A 20,886-nucleotide genomic window follows, 5' to 3' on the forward strand; every position below is an offset into this window, starting at 1 on the left:
CAGTCGTGACTTCGATGCCTGTTTCACCATATGTGCCACCTGGATTCTTCCCCCAGACATGAGTTTCTCAGAACTGTGCAGATGGAAACTGGCGCTACAACATGTCCTTGGTTCTTGCCACCCACCTGGTCTTAATTAGTGTTAATTTCTTCAGCCTCAGCATTTCTTCACGGTTACTATTTCTTTCTTCACTCCCTGTTAGTTTCCTCTCTTTGCTCTTATTAATTTGTGCATGATTTTTTGGCAGAAATCTCTGTCTCGCATATTATGCTGACTTCCACCTTTAAGCTCTCTGGTTTTCACTGACTTTTCTGAACCCAACCCCTTTTGCAACACCTTTCTTCCTTCCCCTTCAACCCTTCTGCCAGAAGGAGCCACTAGCTCCGAAAGCTTGCAAGCTTTAATACAGGGTTATTACAAATGATTGAAGCGATTTCACAGCTCTACAATAACTTTATTATTTGAGATATTTTCACAATGCTTTGCACACACATACAAAAACTCAAAAAGTTTTTTTAGGCATTCACAAACGTTCGGTATGTGCCCCTTTAGTGATTCGGCAGACATCAAGCCGATAATCAAGTTCCTCCCACACTCGGCGCAGCATGTCCCCATCAATGAGTTCGAAAGCATTGTTGATGCGAGCTCGCAGTTCTGGCACGTTTTTTGGTAGAGGAGGTTTAAACACTGAATCTTTCACATAACCCCACAGAAAGAAATCGCATGAGGTTAAGTCGGGAGAGCGTGGAGGCCGTGACATGAATTGAAGATCATGATTTCCACCACGACCGATCCATCGGTTTTCCAATCTCCTGTTTAAGAAATGCCGAACATCGTGATGGAAGTGCGGTGGAGCACCATCCTGTTGAAAGATGAAGTCGGCGCTGTTGGTCTCCAGTTGTGGCATGAGCCAATTTTCCAGCATGTCCAGATACACGTGTCCTGTAACGTTTTTTTTTTTTCGCAGAAGAAAAAGGGGCCGTAAACTTTAAATCGTGAGATTGCACAAAACATGTTAACTTTTTGTGAATTGCGAATTTGCTGCACGAATGCGTGGGGATTCGCTACCGCCCAGATTCGAACATTGTGTCTGTTCGCTTCACCATTAAGAAAAAATGAAAAAATGTTGCTTCATCACTGAAAACAAGTTTCGCACTGAACGCATCCTCTTCCAAGGTGTTGCAGCCGCGCCGAAAATTCAAAGCGTTTGACTTTGTCATCGGGTGTCAGGGCTTGTAGCAATTGTAAACGGTGAGGCTTCTGCTTTAGCCTTTTCCATAAGATTTTCCGAACTGTCAGCTGTGGTACGTTTAGCTCCCAGCTTGCTTTATTCGTCGACTTCCGCAGGCTACGCGTGAAACTTGCCCGCACGCATTCAACCGTTTCTTTGCTCAGTGCAGGCCGACCCGTTGATTTCCCCTTACAGAGGCATTCAGAAGCTTTAAACTGCGCATACCATCGCCAAATGGAGTTAGCAGTTGGTGGATCTTTGTTGAACTTCGTCCTGAAGTGTCGTTGCACTGTTATGACTGACTGATGTGAGTGCATTTCAAGCACGACATACGCTTTCTCGGCTCCAGTCGCCATTTTGTCTCACTGCGCTCTCGAGCGCACTGGCGGCAGAAACCTGAAGTGCGGCTTCAGCCGAACAAAACTTTATGAGTTTTTCTACGTATCTGTAGTGTGTCGTGACCATATGTCAATGAATGGAACTACAGTGAATTTATGAAATCGCTTCAATCATTTGTAATAGCCCTGTACATTTTATATGTATGTTCTCCTGCTGCCGGTTGGTGAGTAGATTCTTTTTATCTAGCCAATTACATTATATTTTCGAAAAATTGATTATTTTTGTCGCTTTCTCTACCCTCTGTTGCATCTTTAAAGATTCCTAGATGCTGTTGGTGTTAAGATTATAGTTTCGTACATGTGCACTAACTGAAGATTTACGGTTCTTGCTTTTATTTGTGTGATATGTGAATCTGGTGGGGGAACATCTGTTTGCCCCACATAGAAATTTTCGCATTCACCATATTGGATTTTATAAATCTCTGATTGTGTAAATGGTTTTGTTATGTCTGATTATTGCTCCTACTTTGTTGTTTGTGTGGAACCTGATTCGTACATTAGTTTTTACAAAAATTATCGTCTATTCTGTCTGATTTGGCACCATAATAAGGTACAGCAGTGTATTTCATTATTTCTGGTTCTGCTTCTAATGTTAATGTTATTTTTTTTATCTATATTGTTGCTTTTGTTATGTATTTTGACAGTATACATTTTGTCTACCTTATCAGCATTGTAGCCGTTATTTGGTGCCATGTGTTTTAGTACACACAGTTGTTTGATAATTTTGTGCTGTTCTAGTGGGAAGTTAATGATTCTGTTGGTCATGCAATGAAAAAGGGTTTTCTTATTCTTTTCTGGGTGGCGTGAACTGTTATGGATTATGTTTTTGAAATATTAAGAATTTGTGGGTGGCTTTGTTATTCATCACCAAAACTAAACATTTGAGAGATTTGTTTTTCTAGTTGCATAGTAAAAAGAATTTTTGAATGTACACTGTTATATTGTGACAGCATCCTTCTGATTTCAGCAATTGTGCCATTGAAGAAAACAAAAGTATTGTCTACATACCTTTTGTAATATCTTACCAGCAAATTTTTCAGAGAATTAGTTATCATATATGATTTATAAAAATGTGTGCCAGTATGTTAGTAATACAACTGCCATTGCAACACCATCTCGTTGTTAGTACATCTCATCTTGGAATTTAAAATAATTGAAAGGTAAGAGCTGTTGTAACAACTCAATAACGTCTTCAGTTTCGGCTGTTCATTTGTCAGTAGTTTCTACTATCGGCATGTTAGTGAGTGGATTTACTGTATCAAATCAGACAAATTTTCCTTGCATAGGTATGGCCATGTCTTTAATCTGGGTAGCTATGTCAATAGCATTTTTAACCATATAGTCTTATTTCAAAAGTGTAATATCTTTTTAAAAGTGTGTTAAGTTTCTTACTACAAAATTGGTTGTACCTACTGTTAATTCCACCAAAAATTGTTCTCATTAAATTGTATTTTGTTTTGTACGTGCTTGAAAGTGGCTTAAGGCCTAAATTGCAATCCCAAAATAAGATTTTAACAGCTGAAAGCAAAATGAAATCCTGTAAAAAAAATTATAGAGGCTGTGGCCCCTTACTACAAGAAAATAAATATAGTTATTGGTGGGAAGAATTTGGGGCAAACAGAAAACCTTTAAAAAAATTATAGAAGCTGTGGACTTGTACTACAAGAAAACAAATATTTGGAGGAAGAATTTGGGGGCATCAGATGCTGCATCAATAATCTGTGTGGTCACATAGCCATGTGTTATGAAAAGACAATCGTTGATACAGCGTGGCCCGGAAGTTTATGCAGTTTGGAAGATGGCAAATAAACATAGGAAAGAAGAGAAAGGACTGACACTGAGAAGAGTAATGCTATGGAGAATAGTAACAAATTAAAACATAACAGGGTTGTGGCACGGAAGAATTGTCTTTATGAAAAATCAAAAATGGAAACTCCAAGTTGGAATATCAACTATGTATAGGTTAGACATTAAGTTGCAGACAGGCACAACTAGAGCACACTTACACATGAACTTTCTGCCACAGCCTTCATCATAAAAGGAAAATGGAGGGAAGAACGGGTGCATCCACAGCTCGTGGTCGTGCGGTAGCGTTCTCGCTTCCCGTGCCCGGGTTCGATTCCCAGCGGGGTCAGGGATTTTCTCTGCCTAGTGATGACTGGGTGTTGTGTAATGTCCTTAGGTTAGTGAGGTTTAAGTAGTTCTAAGTTCTAGGGGACTGATGACCATAGATGTTAAGTCCCATAGTGCTCAGAGCCATTTGAACCATTTGAAGAACGGGTGCATTGGCAGAGGGTGGGTGGAGGCAGTCGGACGGATCAGGTGGAAACTGTTGGGTTGAGGGTGTGGAGACAGTATGTTACTGTAGGTTGGGGTCGGGATAATTTTCAAAGTGGAGAATGTGTTGTAAGGATAACTCCCTCTGTGCAGCTCAGAAAAGCTTATGGTGGAGGGGAGTATCCAGATGGCTGTGGTAGTGAAGCAGCCATTAAAATCAAGCATGTTATGTTCAGTGCATATTATGCCACAGGGTAGTCTACTTTGCTGTTGGCCATAGTTTGGCAGTGGCCATTCATCCTGGTAGACAGTTGGTTGGTAGTCATACCAATACAGAAAGCTGTGCAATAGTTGCAACAGAGGTGATATGTGACATGGCTGTTTTCACAGTGACCTGGCATCTGATGGGGTAGGCAAAGCCTGTTACAAGACTGGATTAGGAAGTGCTGGGCAGGTGGATTGGCCAGATCTTGCACTTGGATCTTCCACAGGGACACCTTACCCAAAATCCTTCCCACCCCTCCTTAGTTGGTGTTCCATCATCCAAACAACCTCCACAACATTGACACTACAAAAAAGAACCTACTCAAAATTGAATAGATGAAAGTGAAGAAATTATTGAGTTGCTACAACAGATCTTATCTTTCAATTATTTTCAATTCCAAAATGAGATATACCCATGACAAGATGGTGTTGTAATGGGCAGCTGTATTACTAGCACACTGGCAGATATTTTTATAAATCATATAGGAGAACCTATTCTCTGAATGATCCTTGTGCCAAGAGGTTGGGATTGGGAGTGGCATAGGGATGAACTACGATGTTGTGGAGGTTGGGTGGGCAACAGAATACAAGTTTAGGAGGGGTGGGAAGGATCTTGGGTAGCATGCCCCTCATTTCAAGGCATGATATAGTAGGTCATAAAAGCCCTGGCAAATGATGGGATTCAGTTCTAGTCCAGGGTGATATTGGATGATGAAGGGAGCACTCCTTTGTAGCTGGTTCTTGGGTGTGTGACCAGAAATGGTACAGGAGATCTTTCTGTGGACTAGATCTGAGGTATAGGGCCTGTTTGTGAAGGCCTTGGTGAGACCCTCAGTGAACTTGGCAAGGGAGTTTTTTTCACTGCTTATATGCTGTCCCCGGGGTGGCCAGGCTGTATGGGAGGGATTTTTTGGTGTGGAAGGGATGCTAGCTATCGTACTGTTTGTGGGCGTTGGGTTTAATGTGGACAAAGGTGTGTATGAAGCCATCATAGAAGAGGTGGTCAGCTTCCAGGAAGGTGGCACGCTGGGTTGAGGAGGACCAGGTGAAGCAGAAGTGATAGAAGAGTTGACATTGTGAAGGAATGAGGATTGGAAGGCGAGGAAGGACTCGTCTACATGGCCCAAATGCAGGTTGGAAAAGGAGGGTGTTGTGTTGCCCGTAGCTGTGCCACAGATTTGTTTGTATACCTTCCCTTCAAAGGCGATGTAGTTGTGAGTTCATATAAAGTTAGTAGGGTGTATGAGGAATTAGGTAGTGGGTTTGGAGTCTGAAGGAAGTTGAGAAAAGTAGTGTTCATTAGCGATAAGACCATGGGCATGAGGGATGTTGGTGTATTTGGAGGTGGCATCAACAGTAACAAGTAGGAATCCAGGAGGTAAAGGACTCAGGTTGGTGGAGTGTCTGTGAAGGAATTGGTCGCTGTCTTTGATGTGGGAGGCTAGACTGAGGGCAGCTGATTGGAAGTATTGATCAATAAGTGCCAAAATTCTTTCAGCCACAATGGGGCTGCCAGGATTGTTGAGTTTTTGGATTTTGGGGAGCATATAGAAGATTGGTGTGTGGAGTGTCAGAGAGGTGAGAAGAGAAACGGATTCAAGGAAGAGGTTCCGGGAAGGGCCTAAGGCTTTAAGCAGGGACTGGAGGTTGTATTGGACTTCTGCAATGGAATCACTCCGGCAAAGTTTATAGATGGAGGAGGTCAGATAATTGGCTGAGGCCTGCCCAGGTAGTCACTGCGATTCATAACAATGGTCGAATCTTTGTCTGCAAGTAGGATGATTAGGTCAGGATTTGTTTCGAGGTTGTTTATGGCTTTCTTCTGCTGAAAGGTTGGTGTCCTGAGGAAGGAACCTGGGGAAGGATGATGAGACCGAGTTGGAGGGAAGGAATTTCTGGAAAGTGACCAGCGGGCATGAACTGGTGGTATGAACTGGGATAGGCAGGATTCAATGTTGGGATTAGGTTGGCTTTGGTTGGAGGAAGTGGTGGCAAAGAATTGTTTCCATTGCAGGGGTCGGGAGAAAGAGAGCAAGTCTTTGACATGTCCAGCTTGATTAATATGGATGTAAACCTTAAGGTGAAGCCTTTGGTGGGACTGAAACTTCTGAGGGGCTGAGGATAACAACAGGAATGTTTTAGCTCTGGATTTGGTGTAGTATTGGTAAGGACTTGCAGGGGATGTGGCAAGTTCAAGGAGAAACATAGTGGGTTGGGTTGGGTAGTGATTTGATGCCCCAAGGTGGCAGTAGCATGTCACCAGTTGGCAGTAGCATGTCAATAGTTTGGATAATGTATCAAGGTGATGTCTGGAATTTTCCTCTTGATGCTGGAGAGCAAGTGATTCAGTTTCAGAGATGTAATGTATTTAGCAGAGATTGCACAAGCAGTTTCTTATAGAGGGAGCAGAAGTGGTTTTGGGATGTGTGTGCCATGGAGATGTTTTTCGCAGTATCAGGTTTGTGAGGGCCAGGGATTAGTGGAAACTGAAAAGGTGGCGATCATCATGAAACGAGGAGTAGGATCCAGAGAAAGGAATATTTATGGTTAGGCCTTTTGGGGGGGGGGGCGACATGGTTTACACAGCATTTAAGAAACAGGATGTGAGACTGGGTTTTAGCCAGAGAAATGGATACTTTTCTGAACTGTTGCAGAAAGATGGAGCAGGGGTACAGTGTGGCAAGGATGGCATAGGGGAAACAGGAGTTATGCGGAAATGGACAAAATAAGGTGTTAAAAGGTTGTGAGGGGGGCTGGAGAAGAGGAAAAATATGTAAAGGCACGCAAAGATACTTCAGAATACACACGAGTACACAAAAATGTGAGAAACTACATAAAATATCCACTTAATTATCAGCTCAGCTGACTTTGCTTAGTATTTCTCATTGACCCATCACTTTCAGAGACTATGCCTGTTGAGTTGTTAAACTTCAAGATGCCAGAAGAATGTTTTGCACAATATTACGTACTTATCCCTTACCTTACATTGAACCCAACACATTTTCTACTTGGGTGTAGCACACTCTTCCTGTGGAAAAAAGAGTCATTGGAGACGTTCAACAAATAAAATCGGTCAGAGATGGTAAAAGAAACTAGTTTTAACTTTCAGGGGAACTATCTCATCTCTTACCATTGTTGATAGGAGAAAATCACGGCGAATATAAATAAAGATAGCTAGACAAGGATTTGAACCCCATTCCTATTGAGTGCACATGGAGTGTCTTAGCCACTGGCCCATCTTGATTGATTGATTTTAACAGGAGAGCTAAAACAGCTTAGGTCTGACCTGCCACTGCCCACACTGAAACTAGGTTTATTGTGTGGTATCGCTCCCTGTATATCTAGTAAAGCCAACCACTGCCCTTACATAGTGCAAGGGAGTCCCTCTACCAGTTTTCTGTTACACACAATTTCTTCAGGTGTAGTTGTCCCGAAGATTCTGTATCTTTTACTCTCCAATGCCATGCATTCGAAGATTTGGTGTGATGCAGTTTCTTCACCCTCCTCACAGATCCTACATTTAGGTCCTCTTCTGTTATACCCATTGTGTGTAGGTGTTTTTTGAAGTTCCCATGGCCGGTCCTCAGTCCAGTCATGAGTTTGATCTGTTTCTTGTTCAATCCCAGGATTACAGAGCTTCTTTTAAAACATGGCTTGGGCATCATTATCTTACCATGTTTTTGTTTATGGACCTTGGTCCAATAAGCTACGTGCTGTTTCCTAAGCCAGTTCCGTAGTTCTAATTTGATCATAGCCTTGGTGATTGTCAAGACAGGTTCCAGAGTGGCCAGTGACCTACACTAGGTTCCCCTTATTGCTTCCCCCTAGCTCCACCAGAGTCCTGTGGCAATCTGCAACAATCTTAGATCTTGTTGCAGGAGCTGCCAATGATTTCAGGGATGCCTGGCTGTCTGAATAGATGTAAATGCTATGGTCATTGTAGCACCTATGCATATTCTCCTCCACACATGTCCTGATTGCAGTAATTTCGGCTTGGGATACAGAGGCCAATTTCCCTAGAGAGATGATGCTCTCCAGTCTTGGCTGAAGCCCGTACAACCCTGCCCCAATGCCTTGATCTGTTTTTGACCCATCAGTGAACCAAACGATGTCCCCCGTACGATGTCGAACTGTTTTCTCCCACTGCTCCCTACTTACAGTTATTATGTTGTAAGGCTTGTTGAAGCAGTCGGGAGTTATATAGTCGGCAGGCATTTCCCCAGCCATACCTATATTTACCTCACTCACTATGTTAGTGTGTGATTCTGGATATCTGAATGAGACCCAGTTTTGGCCAGTTTTAAGTCTGTGTGTCCCAGCTGCTGCCTCCATCTTAACCCAAAGGTGAAGTGGAGGCATATCCAGCATGGCTTCCATTCTAGCGGTTGGTGTGCTGCTAATTCCACCCGTTATGGCTAAGCAGGCGAATCTCTGCACCTTAGCAAGCTCTTTACGGCAAACCGCTGTTCTACCTTCTTCCACCACACTACGGCCCCATAGGAAACCCACTGTGGTGTATATCCAGTGCAAACCCCTGGCGCTTACTGGCCCATCTTACTTGGAAAATAAAGGGAAACAATTCTGTACTACAATATAGAGTTGTGAAATTGTCTATTTCACTCTTATCTTCAAATCTGGGCCCATCACTTTCTCTAATACATGAAGTGCTGTTTCCAGATACTATTAAAGTTTGTCATTGAAATCATGTATGTAATTAAAAGTGGGTGACACCTCCAGATGTTCTACTAAGTTCAGAAAACTGTGTTCTGACACCAGTCTTAGGCTGCCTGCAGCTATTTCGAGTTTCAGTTGGTGCAGCTTTTAGTGGCATGATTTGGTGGAAGTGCTTCACACATCATAAAAAATGATTGTCAGTTTTTATCAATTGACTTCATGATGTCTCAAGTAGTAAAGGCTACAGCAATAAGACGCAAATAATGTTTATTGCATATTCAGATTTTGCTCACTGTGTGGCGATCTTCAGTGCTAAGAGACATATACAGAACCAGTTACAACAAGGTACATGCATGCCACTGGACCATTCGTTTCAAAGGTTGAGTTCACATTGAGGCCATTGTTCATAGTTAAAATACAGCTAGCTTCAGTGTATGCCATAACAGTCTACAGCGCCCTCTTTGCATGTAAATGTATTAACTTTATTGTACAATTTATTTGATTTACCATTTATAATTTTTTTTAAAAATATATGTACATTAAACAAATAAGGTAACCAAAAATTGGTTAATGTTTTACAGAGTGGTAATTGTGTGAACTAACCAGTGGCATCGGTTATTGGTGCACACTTTCCAGTTGTTTAAAAAATACAAAACATCTTGATCAAAAGACCTAAGTTAGTATTTTTTTTTAATTAAAACATTTACATACCAAGCACATTTTTAGGGATTGGAACACATTTGTAGGGATTGGAACAGTCAAGAGTGGCATTAATATTATCATACCAGCAGCGGTATGTCAAAAGAACCAGAAATCGTACTGCTTTGTAATGTTCTCGCTCATAGGTTTCACGTAAAAATACATTGTAATTGACACAGTTTGGTTTTAAAAGAAACTTTCAGCTACATTGTGTAACACGCAATATATTTGTCTCCAGAGACTTTGTACTCAATGTGATCTACAAGGAGTGTAATCACAACTAGGTCTTTTTGTCAGAGCAGTGTGCCTGTAGGGATCAGCCCAGAGTAGCTAAATACCAGTGATTTTTAAATTACCGAAACTGGGAGCTTCTCATGGTCACTTGCTCATTAAGCAGTGCCCTATGAAATGATACCTGATGGGAAAAGATTTCAAACTCCTCGAACAGGTCCCTTCTAATATAGATGGAGCATCCAAAAATACTGAAAATGTTCATGAAAATTTCTAACAATGGAAAATCCAGGATCAAATGTAACAATATTACAAAAAGGATAGTTGCTACTCACCACTGTCACGAAGTGAGCTTTCGGTCAACAAGTCCTTTGTCAAAGCCTGACAAAGGCCATGTTGGCCAAAACCTCATTTTGTGACAGTCTTTTTGTTGTACCTATCTGCGACTCAGCATGTCTGCTATATGATGATTAGCAACTATCCTTTACATAATATTGTTACCTGAAAATTTCTAGTTAGATGATTGTGCAACATGTACAGTGGGGAAAAGAGAAATGAAATGCTTGGAAGCTTTTGAAATATTGTTTTACAGTAGACTTTTGAAGATGAAATGAACTGATGAAGCAAGCAATGAAGATATCTTGCAATGAGTCAGTGACAGACATGCTTAATAAAGAAAATAATGAATTGAGAGTGAGTTTCAACCCTAGTTGTTGCTAAAAAAACTAGCTAAAGGGATGGTAAAAAGAAATTATCTCAGGAGCTGATGCAGATACAGTATGAGTACATTTAGCAATTCGTTCATGGTGCAGGCTGTAGCAGTTGTGCTGAAATGAAGAAGACAATTGGCAGTTGACAGAAATGTGTTACTTCAGCAGATCAGTGTTATGGTTGATGACTGTGACTGGCTGGCTGGCTCTGAGCACTATGGGACTTAACATCAATGGTCATCAGTCCCCTAGAACTTAGAACTACTTAAACCTAACTAACCTAAGGACATCACACAACACCCAGCCATCACGAGGCAGAGAAAATCCCTTACCCCGCCGGGAATCGAACCCGGGAACCCGTGCGTGGGAAGCGAGAACGCTACCGCACGACCACGAGATGCGGGCTATGGTTGATGATCAAAATAATGTGGAGACTAATATTTGTGGGGGCACTATTAAACGTTCTTGATTGAACAGATGTAGAATCCTAATTCAGGTAGTTGATGTGTTTATAAATGATTATTAGTATTGTAAACTCTAAATATCCAAGACTCCTTCAATGTTGTTGGAGCAGATCACTTTTGTTTTCCTGACTTGAGAGAGAGTAAATTTTGAAAAATGTGCAGTGACATAATTGATTTATGTAACATAGTGCAATTTCTGATGCGGATATATAATCTCATACATGTGGGCAATGGGTTAGTGTGGCATTTGTTTCTTTCTGACGTGCATGCAGTAAAGGCAGAAATGTGAACTACTGTATGGTGATGTTATTACAAAATGCATCCAAACAGGACCAACATTCTGTTACTCTTTTCGTGGCTGCCAAAAGACAAACACCGGTAGACACCAATCAGAGAATGAAGAATGTATGTGGGGCAGCATGTCTTTCAAAAATCATTGTTGTGGAATGATGGTCATGATTTGACACAAGGCACCAGTCAATCTGGTAGGTCAACTTCATCTGTTATGGGCAATAACAAGCAGGCAGTTGATGATGTCATTAGCGCAGACCGGCGCATAACCATTCGTGCTCTAGCAAATCATTATAACATCAGCTTTGGTAGTGTGCAACACATTAAACAGCAAGGTTTAGGCTACTGTAAGGTCCACAGCCAGTGGATAGCCACATGTTGAATGCTGAACAAAAAGCAAAGTGGATTTCTGTTTGCCTGATGCACTTCAGTGTTGAATGGAACACTTTCCTTGAGCGTGTTGGTGCAGGCAACAAAAGCTGGTGTCATCCGTTTCCCTTTGTCCCAAGAAGTTCAAGAGCCAGCAATCCGCTGGAAAGATGATGTCCACCCTGTTCTTTGATTGCCAAGGCCCATTGCTTATTGATTTAAAGGAACCAGGTGTCTCCATCACTGGGGAAAGACACTGTGCGCAATGCTGGAAAAATTATGGTGTGCAATTTTGACAAAATATCAACTGCAACAAGGAGTGCTGTCATTGTATTGCATATGTTGTAATGCAGAAGTTGCACCAACTCAAGTGGGATACACTCAAGCACCCAACCTGTAGTTCGGATATTTCTTTATGTGATTATCACAACTTTGGTCCCTTATACAGGGTGTATATGCCTCGGGACAACAGGGAAAAACCTGAGAGTTTTTAAGAAGCCCGATAATTTTCCATTGTTTTAGTTTTCAGTTAAAAATTTGTAATTTTGACTAGTAAGAAGTGATAATCTAACAAAGAATTTTATTTCAGCCCACTGCAGGATAATACTGCACAGTAAAATAGAAACGAGAGAATAACACCAAAATAAAACTTTAATTGCAAAGAAAATTCACCTTTTACAATAACAAACCACAGTGCACATACAATGTGTCTGTCTTGTGGGTTTTGTTTCTATGAGCGTGATTTTACAATTGTTTACATTCCTAACAGGTCATGGTAAAACTGTTGTGAATGGTGATTTGAGAAGCATTACTTTCAAAGTAAATCTCCTTTTACGCAAGGTGAATTATGTTTTGTTGAGAATGGTTGATGAATTCCTTAATCACAGAGCATTACACTCTCATTCAGAACGTATACTGAGGACCAGCAACTTTCAGGGCCAGAAAATCAGCTATTTATGCTGTTACTTAAAATTTTACTGGCACATATTTGTGTGACATACCTTAAAGGGTAACACCCACTAAGAAAGGCTAAGTTTACTGGTTAGTTTCCTACATTTATTTTTGTTCTTTCATAGATTAAAAGTTATACAATAATGATGGCCAAGAGAATAATCATCTTTCAAAAAGAAGTGCATAGTTAATTCTTGAGCAATTTCATGTGTAATTGACTTTTCCATAGAAAAGTCGAAGTGCTATACAGAACATGTATTCAGCCGGGTAGCCCACAAAATGTTCAGTGCACAGCAGTGAAATTTATAATTGTGCGTGTCAGAAATAGTCAACTGCTGCAATTTATGCCATGCGCTTACGATCCTGCCTAACCCCCCCTCCCCCTCCGACCAGTATTATATGTGAAAGATCAGCTTTTTGTGTAGCTATACAGTATAATTTAAGCCTTTAATTTAATTTGTGTGTTCGCACTACTTAACAGTGTGTTGCTACTGGCCAACTATTGAGCATCCTACGCCCACAATATATGTTCATTTGCAGGTGTGTTTTTCAGCTCTGAGAGAAAGCATATTGTCATTTAACGAGGAAAAAAATGTGTTTTTACTAGGGATCTATAGTGTATTTTCATCTGGGGAAAAGTGCATTTTTAGCCAATAAATCATGGAAAAATTCGGGAATTTTGTTCTTGTGTACACCATGTTATAAAAAGCCTTGAAGGTTTGACAATTCCTGTCGAATGTGCTGCAAGCAGTTATGGACTTCTTCACGCAGCAGAACCCGGTGTTCTACGAAACAGGTATCTTCAACCTAGTGCATCAGTTGCCTCCAAACTCGTGGCGATTTTGCCTGATTGGCGTTCCAATTCCGAACTGTACAGCCTTCGAACAGAAACTTTTTCATTGCCTCTTGTATTACAACAGTTAGTCATTGTACTATCATTACTTTTTGGCACCTAGTTAATAACAATTCATGTATTATTTTCTTACAGTAGCTATCAATGTGTACTGACATTCAGGCACAATCTTTCAAAATTTCTGATTTTGATTTTCATTCTTAATAATAGTTGTTTGTATTGCCATTCCTTGCTGTAACTGATGACATTTAACAATGAAGTTACAGCTTCAGTTATATTTTTTAAATCCAATAATATTTCAGGTGGGTAGATGAAAAAAATTACATAGAATTAACAAGACCATGGTATTCAAAGGCACTTCCATTTCCTTACAACTATTACTACCCAGGAAAGTATGAGAAAGAGGCAAAAAACATGATGTCAGCTTTATTTGGAGAGGATGAAGAATTCTCTGCTCTGGAAGCAAATGTAAGTGTGCCTCAGAAAAGTTATTAAGTCAAAATTGTGGCGATCTGTATAGGCGGTGTTATTTCTTTGTCGCAGTTCTGGAGTCCTCAAAGGTCTTGGTCATATTTATTAACCCTTTCGTTGCTGTGGACATGAATACACAAGCTGCTTTGTTTTCCTACAGTGCTATGGATGTCTGTATGTGTCCTAAGCTGATGACCTCTTTCTGCTGCAGACAGTCGACCTCCATAACCCAGTAAAGATAAAAGTTTCGATTATTTATCATACAACATATGTGCTTCATTACCTGCAATCATTCGCAAAGAACCTTGGTTCGATATGTTGAATTGTTCACAAGATATGACGAGTGTTACGATCACGTTTCGTGATGCGCAAGGACGCAAAAGGGCGATTGTGTGCAAATGTCCATCAGGTATAAAACCTCATAACTTGAGACCAAAATGAGATCTTTCTGTTCTCAATTTTTGTATTTTATGTATATTTCATTTCCTGCGATTTATGAGCTAAAATAAACCATGCACAATGTTTATGCAATGCTTTTTATGCCTGCAAACCTTCAAAAATTTTTGCAATATTTTACTTAATTTGATGCAGTGCAGTACGTCTGACAGATAACAAAAAGAAATTCAGTTCTTTATGTAGTGAAGATAGCAGGCTGTAAGATGTGCAAAAATCAAATTTTTAAATTTATCTTTTCATATCAGCTGGAACTCAGTCTCGCAGCACAGGCACCAGCTTTTGTCAAGCAGTACAGCCATATTACATCTGTGGCAGCGAAAGGGTTAATAAGTTTAAATTTTTGACAACTCTATGAAACCACACTTGTGTAGGATTGTGAGGTAGTTAGAATATCTTTATTGTTTGATAAGAGATTATACTGTGCTCCATCTTTTGAACTATTCTTTAAACTTCCATTTGCTTACCATCAAATATTTATATGATCCCATTCCTTCTAGGGCTTAACAGGGGTAACTGCCCAGGTTCCAAATCCTGAGGTCTGTATAATTTTTGGAAATTGTCGGTATGAAAAATGCCAAGTAACTGTGGTTCAGAGTTAATGTTTAGCTGTAGTAAAAGATGCAGTTCAACTCTCAGAATAGTGGAATGCACACAGTCTGCAAAATGGTCTTGAATGGCAACCTTTCTCAACCACATTCTCTCTTTTTTTTTGTGGGATGTGTGGATATTTCAGTTTCAGGTGAAAACAGTTCAGTTGTTTATTGTATTCCTTGAGCTGGAGTTATGTACTCAACAGGTCTCTACTACACTTTGCACTTTATCTCCCCTAGGGGACAGTGTTGCTCTTGCCATTAGCATAGCAAGCAATGGTTGAAGTGTTACCTTGGCACCACATTCGTTCCCGGATACACTTAGATAACAACCATATAATTACTCATATATATATATATATATATATATATATATGAAATCGAGAATTCATGTTTTAATATTTCTACCCTGCTAGTGAGCCATGTTAGTCTTTGCTGCTGCATAGCTCTGTAATAACAGAGCAATGTTATAGTGAACAACCTCCATATGCTACAATATTTGCTTGTGGGCAGCACTTCGGAGGAGTGGGGTTCAAACCCCTGTCCATTATCTGATTTGTTTGTGATTTCCCCCCCCAAATCTAAAGCCTGAGTTTTTGTGTCAGTTGGTCACTTGTGGTTGCGTGTAAATCAGCCATCAAACATCACAAGTGGGTCAGACTGCATGTGCAGAAACAGGGGTCTGTTGTGGCGTTTGATAAGATCAGCAGTTAATCTATTATCACAGAGCTCACTTCCTTTATAATAATGGATTTTGTGTCTTCCGTAGCTTTGTTTTTGTGCCAGGTTGCACAACGGTGTAACAGTTTCCTTGGAGGAGGGGGGGCAAATGGCTCTGAGCACTATGGGACTTAACATCGGAGGTCATCAGTTCCCTAGAACTACCTAAACATAACATAGGAAATGTGTTTATGGAATTTTTCAGTACAGAAAAATATGTATTATTTGGCACTTAGATTATGGGGAACATCCAATATGACTGTGGCTTTGGTCTTACATTTTGTTGTTATTTTTAGACCTTTTTGTAAAAAAAGGTAGGCTCTCACAATCACAGCAAAAAGCTCTCTGAACACACGCAGTTGTGGCACTGGATGATCTCTTATGACTGGCTTAACTCAGAACAAAAGTAAAATACCTGGGGCCATGTAAGGAGGTCCACTCACTATCAGTAGTCTAGTAAGACAAAGCCGCTTATGTAAATGCAGCTTAATGGTTCTTAAAATGTTCATTATGAGTACTTTGCAATTCACACTTAAGGTGTCTGGTGGAGGGGAGGGTTCATTGAACAATCTTCAGACTATTTCTCTAACAGTATGTGGAACAAAATGAACACTTAAATTTATGGCAGTACAGTTTCAACAACTTTTATTTTGGTAATTTACATTTAGTCCTTAAGTATATTTTACAAGAGATTGTAACAGAAATATCAGACTCAAAACAAAATGCAAATGAATTGTTTAACTTTCTGTTCAGAAAAATCAAGGCATACCAAGTCCCCAGCTTGCATGTTAGGTATATATTCAATCAAATAGCAGCTAGGGTGTTCACAATAATTTCAGCACTTTCCATCCTGTCCTGCTCCTCACATTTGACATTCTTCTCCCCTCCCACAACATAATCCTTTCATATTGATCAATCCTCCATAAAATATACCACCTTCACTTGCTTCAGCACTGAGTGTCTTGTCAACATCTCAATCACTTGCTGAATTCTTTTGTACATTTATCGGTTTTCCCTGCAAGTTAATTAGCCAGAGGCATGTTAGCTTTTAGGTCGAGTTTCACCTGAAATAGAGAGATAAGTTGTGAGTAATATACCATTACTCGAAGCATAATTCAAATGCAGTCAGATATAATTTATTTTGTGCATACTGTGCATGGTTTTAGATTTACAAATTTCTAAGTTGTCACTTGAGCCATGCTTGTAATAAAAGTGACAGTAGTAAAATAGAGCGATGACAAAACACTGCTAATCATTCATTTGACGAGATGTGAGAGAGACACACGTTGGACCACGAATAAACTGCTTCTTAAGTAGAGTTAGGGGTACAAATAGTTACAGATACGTAATTTTTGAAGATATTTATATTGTAGTGTGTAGCAACTGGCTAATGAAATTGTTACTCTTAAATATTCCTCTCTAAAACAAGAAACAAGTTTACTAGTATGTAAGACTTTCTTTAAATTTGACATGAGTCGTAGAGCTTAAAGTCTCAAAAGTAAAAGAACCATTCCTATACATTGCGTGATTTGACTAATTTTACAAATGACTATTTAAATTTCTCTTTTTTATTATGAAATTAAAAGACCCAGGCCGTTTAACTGTAGTAACTCAGTTTCTCTTTATGTATATGGTACAACAAATTAATACATTGGTTTCGATCTGCCACAGGTCTATAGTGAAGGAGAAAAGTGTTTGAATGACCTATCTACACGACTTGGTGAAAATGATTTCTTCTTTGGGTCTCATCCAACATCATTAGATGCAAAAGTGTATGCATATTTAGCACCTCTCTTAAAAGCACCATTTCCTAATGCTGCTCTTCAGAATCATTTGAAAGCATGTGACAATTTGCTCAAATTTGTTGTCAGAGTGTCACATAGGTATTTCCCTAAAGCAGTACAAGGTAAGAAACTGTCTTCAGCAGACTGTGCGTGTGTGTCTATGTTGTACATAAACTACATAATGTTATTTATTTTAGATTATGAAATGAAGAAGCTTTCTGAGAATAATGAGAGAGCCACCAGTAAGGAAAGTGACTTTCCTAATAAAAGGAGGAATCAGATACTAGCTGGACTCTTTGCAACTGTGGCAATGACTGGCTATGCACTATCTACAGGGTTAGTTGGGGTATGTTCCTAATTTTTTTCCATCTGCTTAGGAACATCATTGGTAAATTGAGTTACATTCTCAGTTTTATATAACCACCTGACAAAATTTTTAATGAATCGCAGAATACCTGCATTGAATTTCACAAGTAACACTTCTCTAGTCTTAAATTTCAGAATTTCCATCTCACAGATGGGATCTCTGAAGAAGAAGAAGAAGAATGATGCATTTTGTTGCTGTGTTGAAGACAGGTTTAAATTGATTACTTATTGCTTTGGAAGTAGAAAACAACATTAACACACTACCTTTCCCCTCAACCATATCCTTAAAAGGATAACTGTTTTGAAATTCATAATTCACCAATTGTGTGTTATGATCTTGACAAATACTAATGTTTCTTTCCCTAGGTGAAGTTGAAAGATGACGACGATGATGACTCAGAAGAACTTGCAGAGTATCAAGACTTATTTGAGAATTCTGAAAATACTGACAGTTAGTAATGCAAAGGAATTTTTGTGAACATATTGTGGTGCTGTTAAACAAGCCTTATACAATGTTTGTATGGCAAATGTTATTTATTTTAGTATATAATATACTTGTACCTCAGCAGCATTTTAACGTGTTGCGGCTTTCACTTCTTCGAGGAAACTACGGGAGTTATGTATTGTAGTTCCTCCTAGAACTATCCTCACTCCCAAATTTTTGTTCAGCTGATACACAGTCAAAGACTCTTCATACGTGGCACCACCAACTATGAAGACTATAATGTCCTGTGGCCTGCAAAAATGTCAACATTGTTTTAGCAAGCGTTTATTAATATCTTAACACTAAGAAATGTGTCAGCACTGCAGAAAGTCAAAAACTGAACAGTTATGAGCACGAGGTCTTTAAATCACATTTCCTCAGCAGTGTTGCTTAAATAACCCCTTTCCTTGAAGTGCAGTGCTTCAACTGTTGAATATTTGTAAATAAACATAAATTAAATTATTTCAAATGACATGTTTTGACATATGTGAAGACACCACCTTCCTTTGGTCACCGGTGTTGAAATAATAGGTCTGAGAGTGCGTTTTAGTTTGTAAACAATTACAAATTCTCAGAGCAGTTAAACACCATCATTAAAAAGGTAATGCACTACCAGAAAGCTAAACAAATTCTTTCTACTGTAAATAACTGTACATCTTGCAGCGTTGTATTTGACAATCTTTGCAATCTTACACTCGTTGCCCCAAAGTATTAGTTGCATTCTTTTCTTATCTAGAGTAGGATTTGTAGCTTGGTGCATTCCTTCCAACACTGCTTTCTGTAAACCCCACTGAAGGACAGCCTTCAGAGATATGGAACTAGTCATGTCACATTTTGGTATAAGCAGGCTACATCGAATTATTGCTTGTGCTGATTTACTAACATGGTAACTATAAGAAGTTTACACAGAACACTGGAGTTTACATCCAAGTCCCAATATTTTGATAAATTATAGGTGGGGCTAATTTTAATGTCTAAGTAGTTTCAGTTGCCTGCCAGAAATCTGTTACTGACTTTTGTACCTTCATATAACACTCAGTTCTAAACCCTACATAGGGGATAATGTGTATGTAAATTATTTCTCGTATTGTGGTTGTGAATTGCACTCTTTTACCGTAGTTGTACTGCCCTGGAATATATGCTAGCAATACCACCTGCAGGCATGTACAATAACAAACCAGCCAGAACTTACATACATGTTGGTGTTACATCTGTTTACTATCCATTTGGATGCACGAGAACTTCACACATAGGGCACTGGCCATTGATGTTTACTTACAGTATTTCTCGGTAGTTTTATTTGTTTGGAACTACACTGAAGTGCCAAAGAAATTAGAATGCTGTTTGATCAGTTACTGCTGCTACAATGGCAGGTTATCAAGATTTGAGTGAGTTTGAACACGGTGCTATAGTCTGCATATAAGTGATGGGACACAGCATCTCCGAGGTAGTTGGGATTTTCCCGTACGACAGTTTCAAAAGAGTACCGTGAACAGCAGGAATCCATTTAAATATCAAATCTCTGACATAGCTGTGGCCGGAAAAACATCCTGAAAGAACGGGAACTACGACTGAAGAGAATCGTTTAACATGTCAGAAGTGCAAACCTTCCACAAACTGCTGGGCCATCAACAAGTGTCAGCACATGTGAACCACTCAAACAAACATCACTGTTATGGCTACTGGAACCAAAGGCCTACTAGTACCCTTGATGAGTGTGTGGCACACAGCTTTACACCTCGCCTGGGCGCATCAACACCGACACTGGACTTTTCATGACAGGAAACATGTTGCCTGGTCGGATGAGTCTCGTTTCAAATTGTATCGAGCGGATGAATGTGTACGGGTATGAACACAACCCCATGGACCCTGCATGGTGTGGGGTGTGTGCAGTTAAAGTGATATGGGGCACCTGATATGTCTAGATATGACTGACAGGTGACATGTACGTAAGAATCCTGTCTGATCACCTGCATCCATTCATGTCCACTGTGCATTCCGATCGACTTTGGCAATTCCAGCAGGACAATGCGACACCCACATGTCCAGAATTGCTACCGAGTGGCTCCAGGAACATTCTTCTGAGTTTAAACACTTACATTGGGCACCAAACTCCCCAGACATGAACTTTATTGAGCATATCTGGGCTGCCTTGCAATGTCCTATTCAGAAGAGATCTCCACCCCTTCTTGCTCTTGCAGATTGACGGACAGCCCTGCAGGATTCATGATTCCCTCCAGCACTACTTCATAGTCAAGTCCATGTCACGTTGTGTTCTGGCACTATTGCGTGCTCACAGGGGTAAGATTATGAGTTTGGTTTTGTCTAGAGGATGAGTTTGATCCTTATATCAGTAACATATACTTGTATCACATCAATTGTGCGCTTGCATGTGTTCAGCCGAGTTGTTTTTTACATTCCATACACTGTACTTTGACAGCCAAACCAGTCACCTTATTCAGGTACTGTGAGTCCTGCTGTTGTGTGTACTCACTCCATAGACTCAAACCACACTGAACTATTACTGGTCCAGCACAGCTATTGCCTGCTATTGTGAGTTCACCCCACTGCTGATATTCCATGAAACTCACATTCTATCAGTA

General features: G+C 40.0%; 2 protein-coding genes across 3 annotated transcripts in view; one reads left to right on the forward strand and one right to left on the reverse strand.

Moving 5' to 3' along the window:
• The window catches only part of LOC124621811 (metaxin-1), a 29,387-nt gene extending 10,638 nt beyond the window's left edge, over positions 1-18,749 (forward strand). The window contains exons 4-7 of one of the 2 annotated variants that reach the window (XM_047147250.1): positions 13,715-13,880; positions 17,321-17,555; positions 17,631-17,769; positions 18,166-18,749. In XM_047147250.1, the coding sequence (XP_047003206.1) occupies positions 13,715-13,880; positions 17,321-17,555; positions 17,631-17,769; positions 18,166-18,169 (544 nt within the window). In that variant the 3' untranslated portion in view covers positions 18,170-18,749. Of the gene's footprint in view, positions 1-13,714; positions 13,881-17,320; positions 17,556-17,630; positions 17,780-18,165 lie in introns of both variants that reach the window. The other variant, XM_047147249.1, reaches the window with a different exon arrangement.
• LOC124621810 (vacuolar protein sorting-associated protein 45) overlaps positions 16,268-20,886 on the reverse strand; it is a 148,625-nt gene continuing 144,006 nt past the window's right edge. Inside the window, exons 12-13 of the mRNA XM_047147247.1 lie at positions 18,361-18,535; positions 16,268-16,713 (exon numbers count right to left, since the gene is read on the reverse strand). Of these exons, the coding sequence (XP_047003203.1) occupies positions 18,373-18,535 (163 nt within the window). The 3' untranslated portion in view covers positions 16,268-16,713; positions 18,361-18,372. The remainder of the gene's footprint in view (positions 16,714-18,360; positions 18,536-20,886) is intronic.

The sequence above is a fragment of the Schistocerca americana genome, chromosome 7, assembly GCF_021461395.2.
Source record: "Schistocerca americana isolate TAMUIC-IGC-003095 chromosome 7, iqSchAmer2.1, whole genome shotgun sequence".
In the NCBI taxonomy this organism is placed as follows: Eukaryota; Metazoa; Arthropoda; class Insecta; order Orthoptera; family Acrididae; genus Schistocerca; species Schistocerca americana.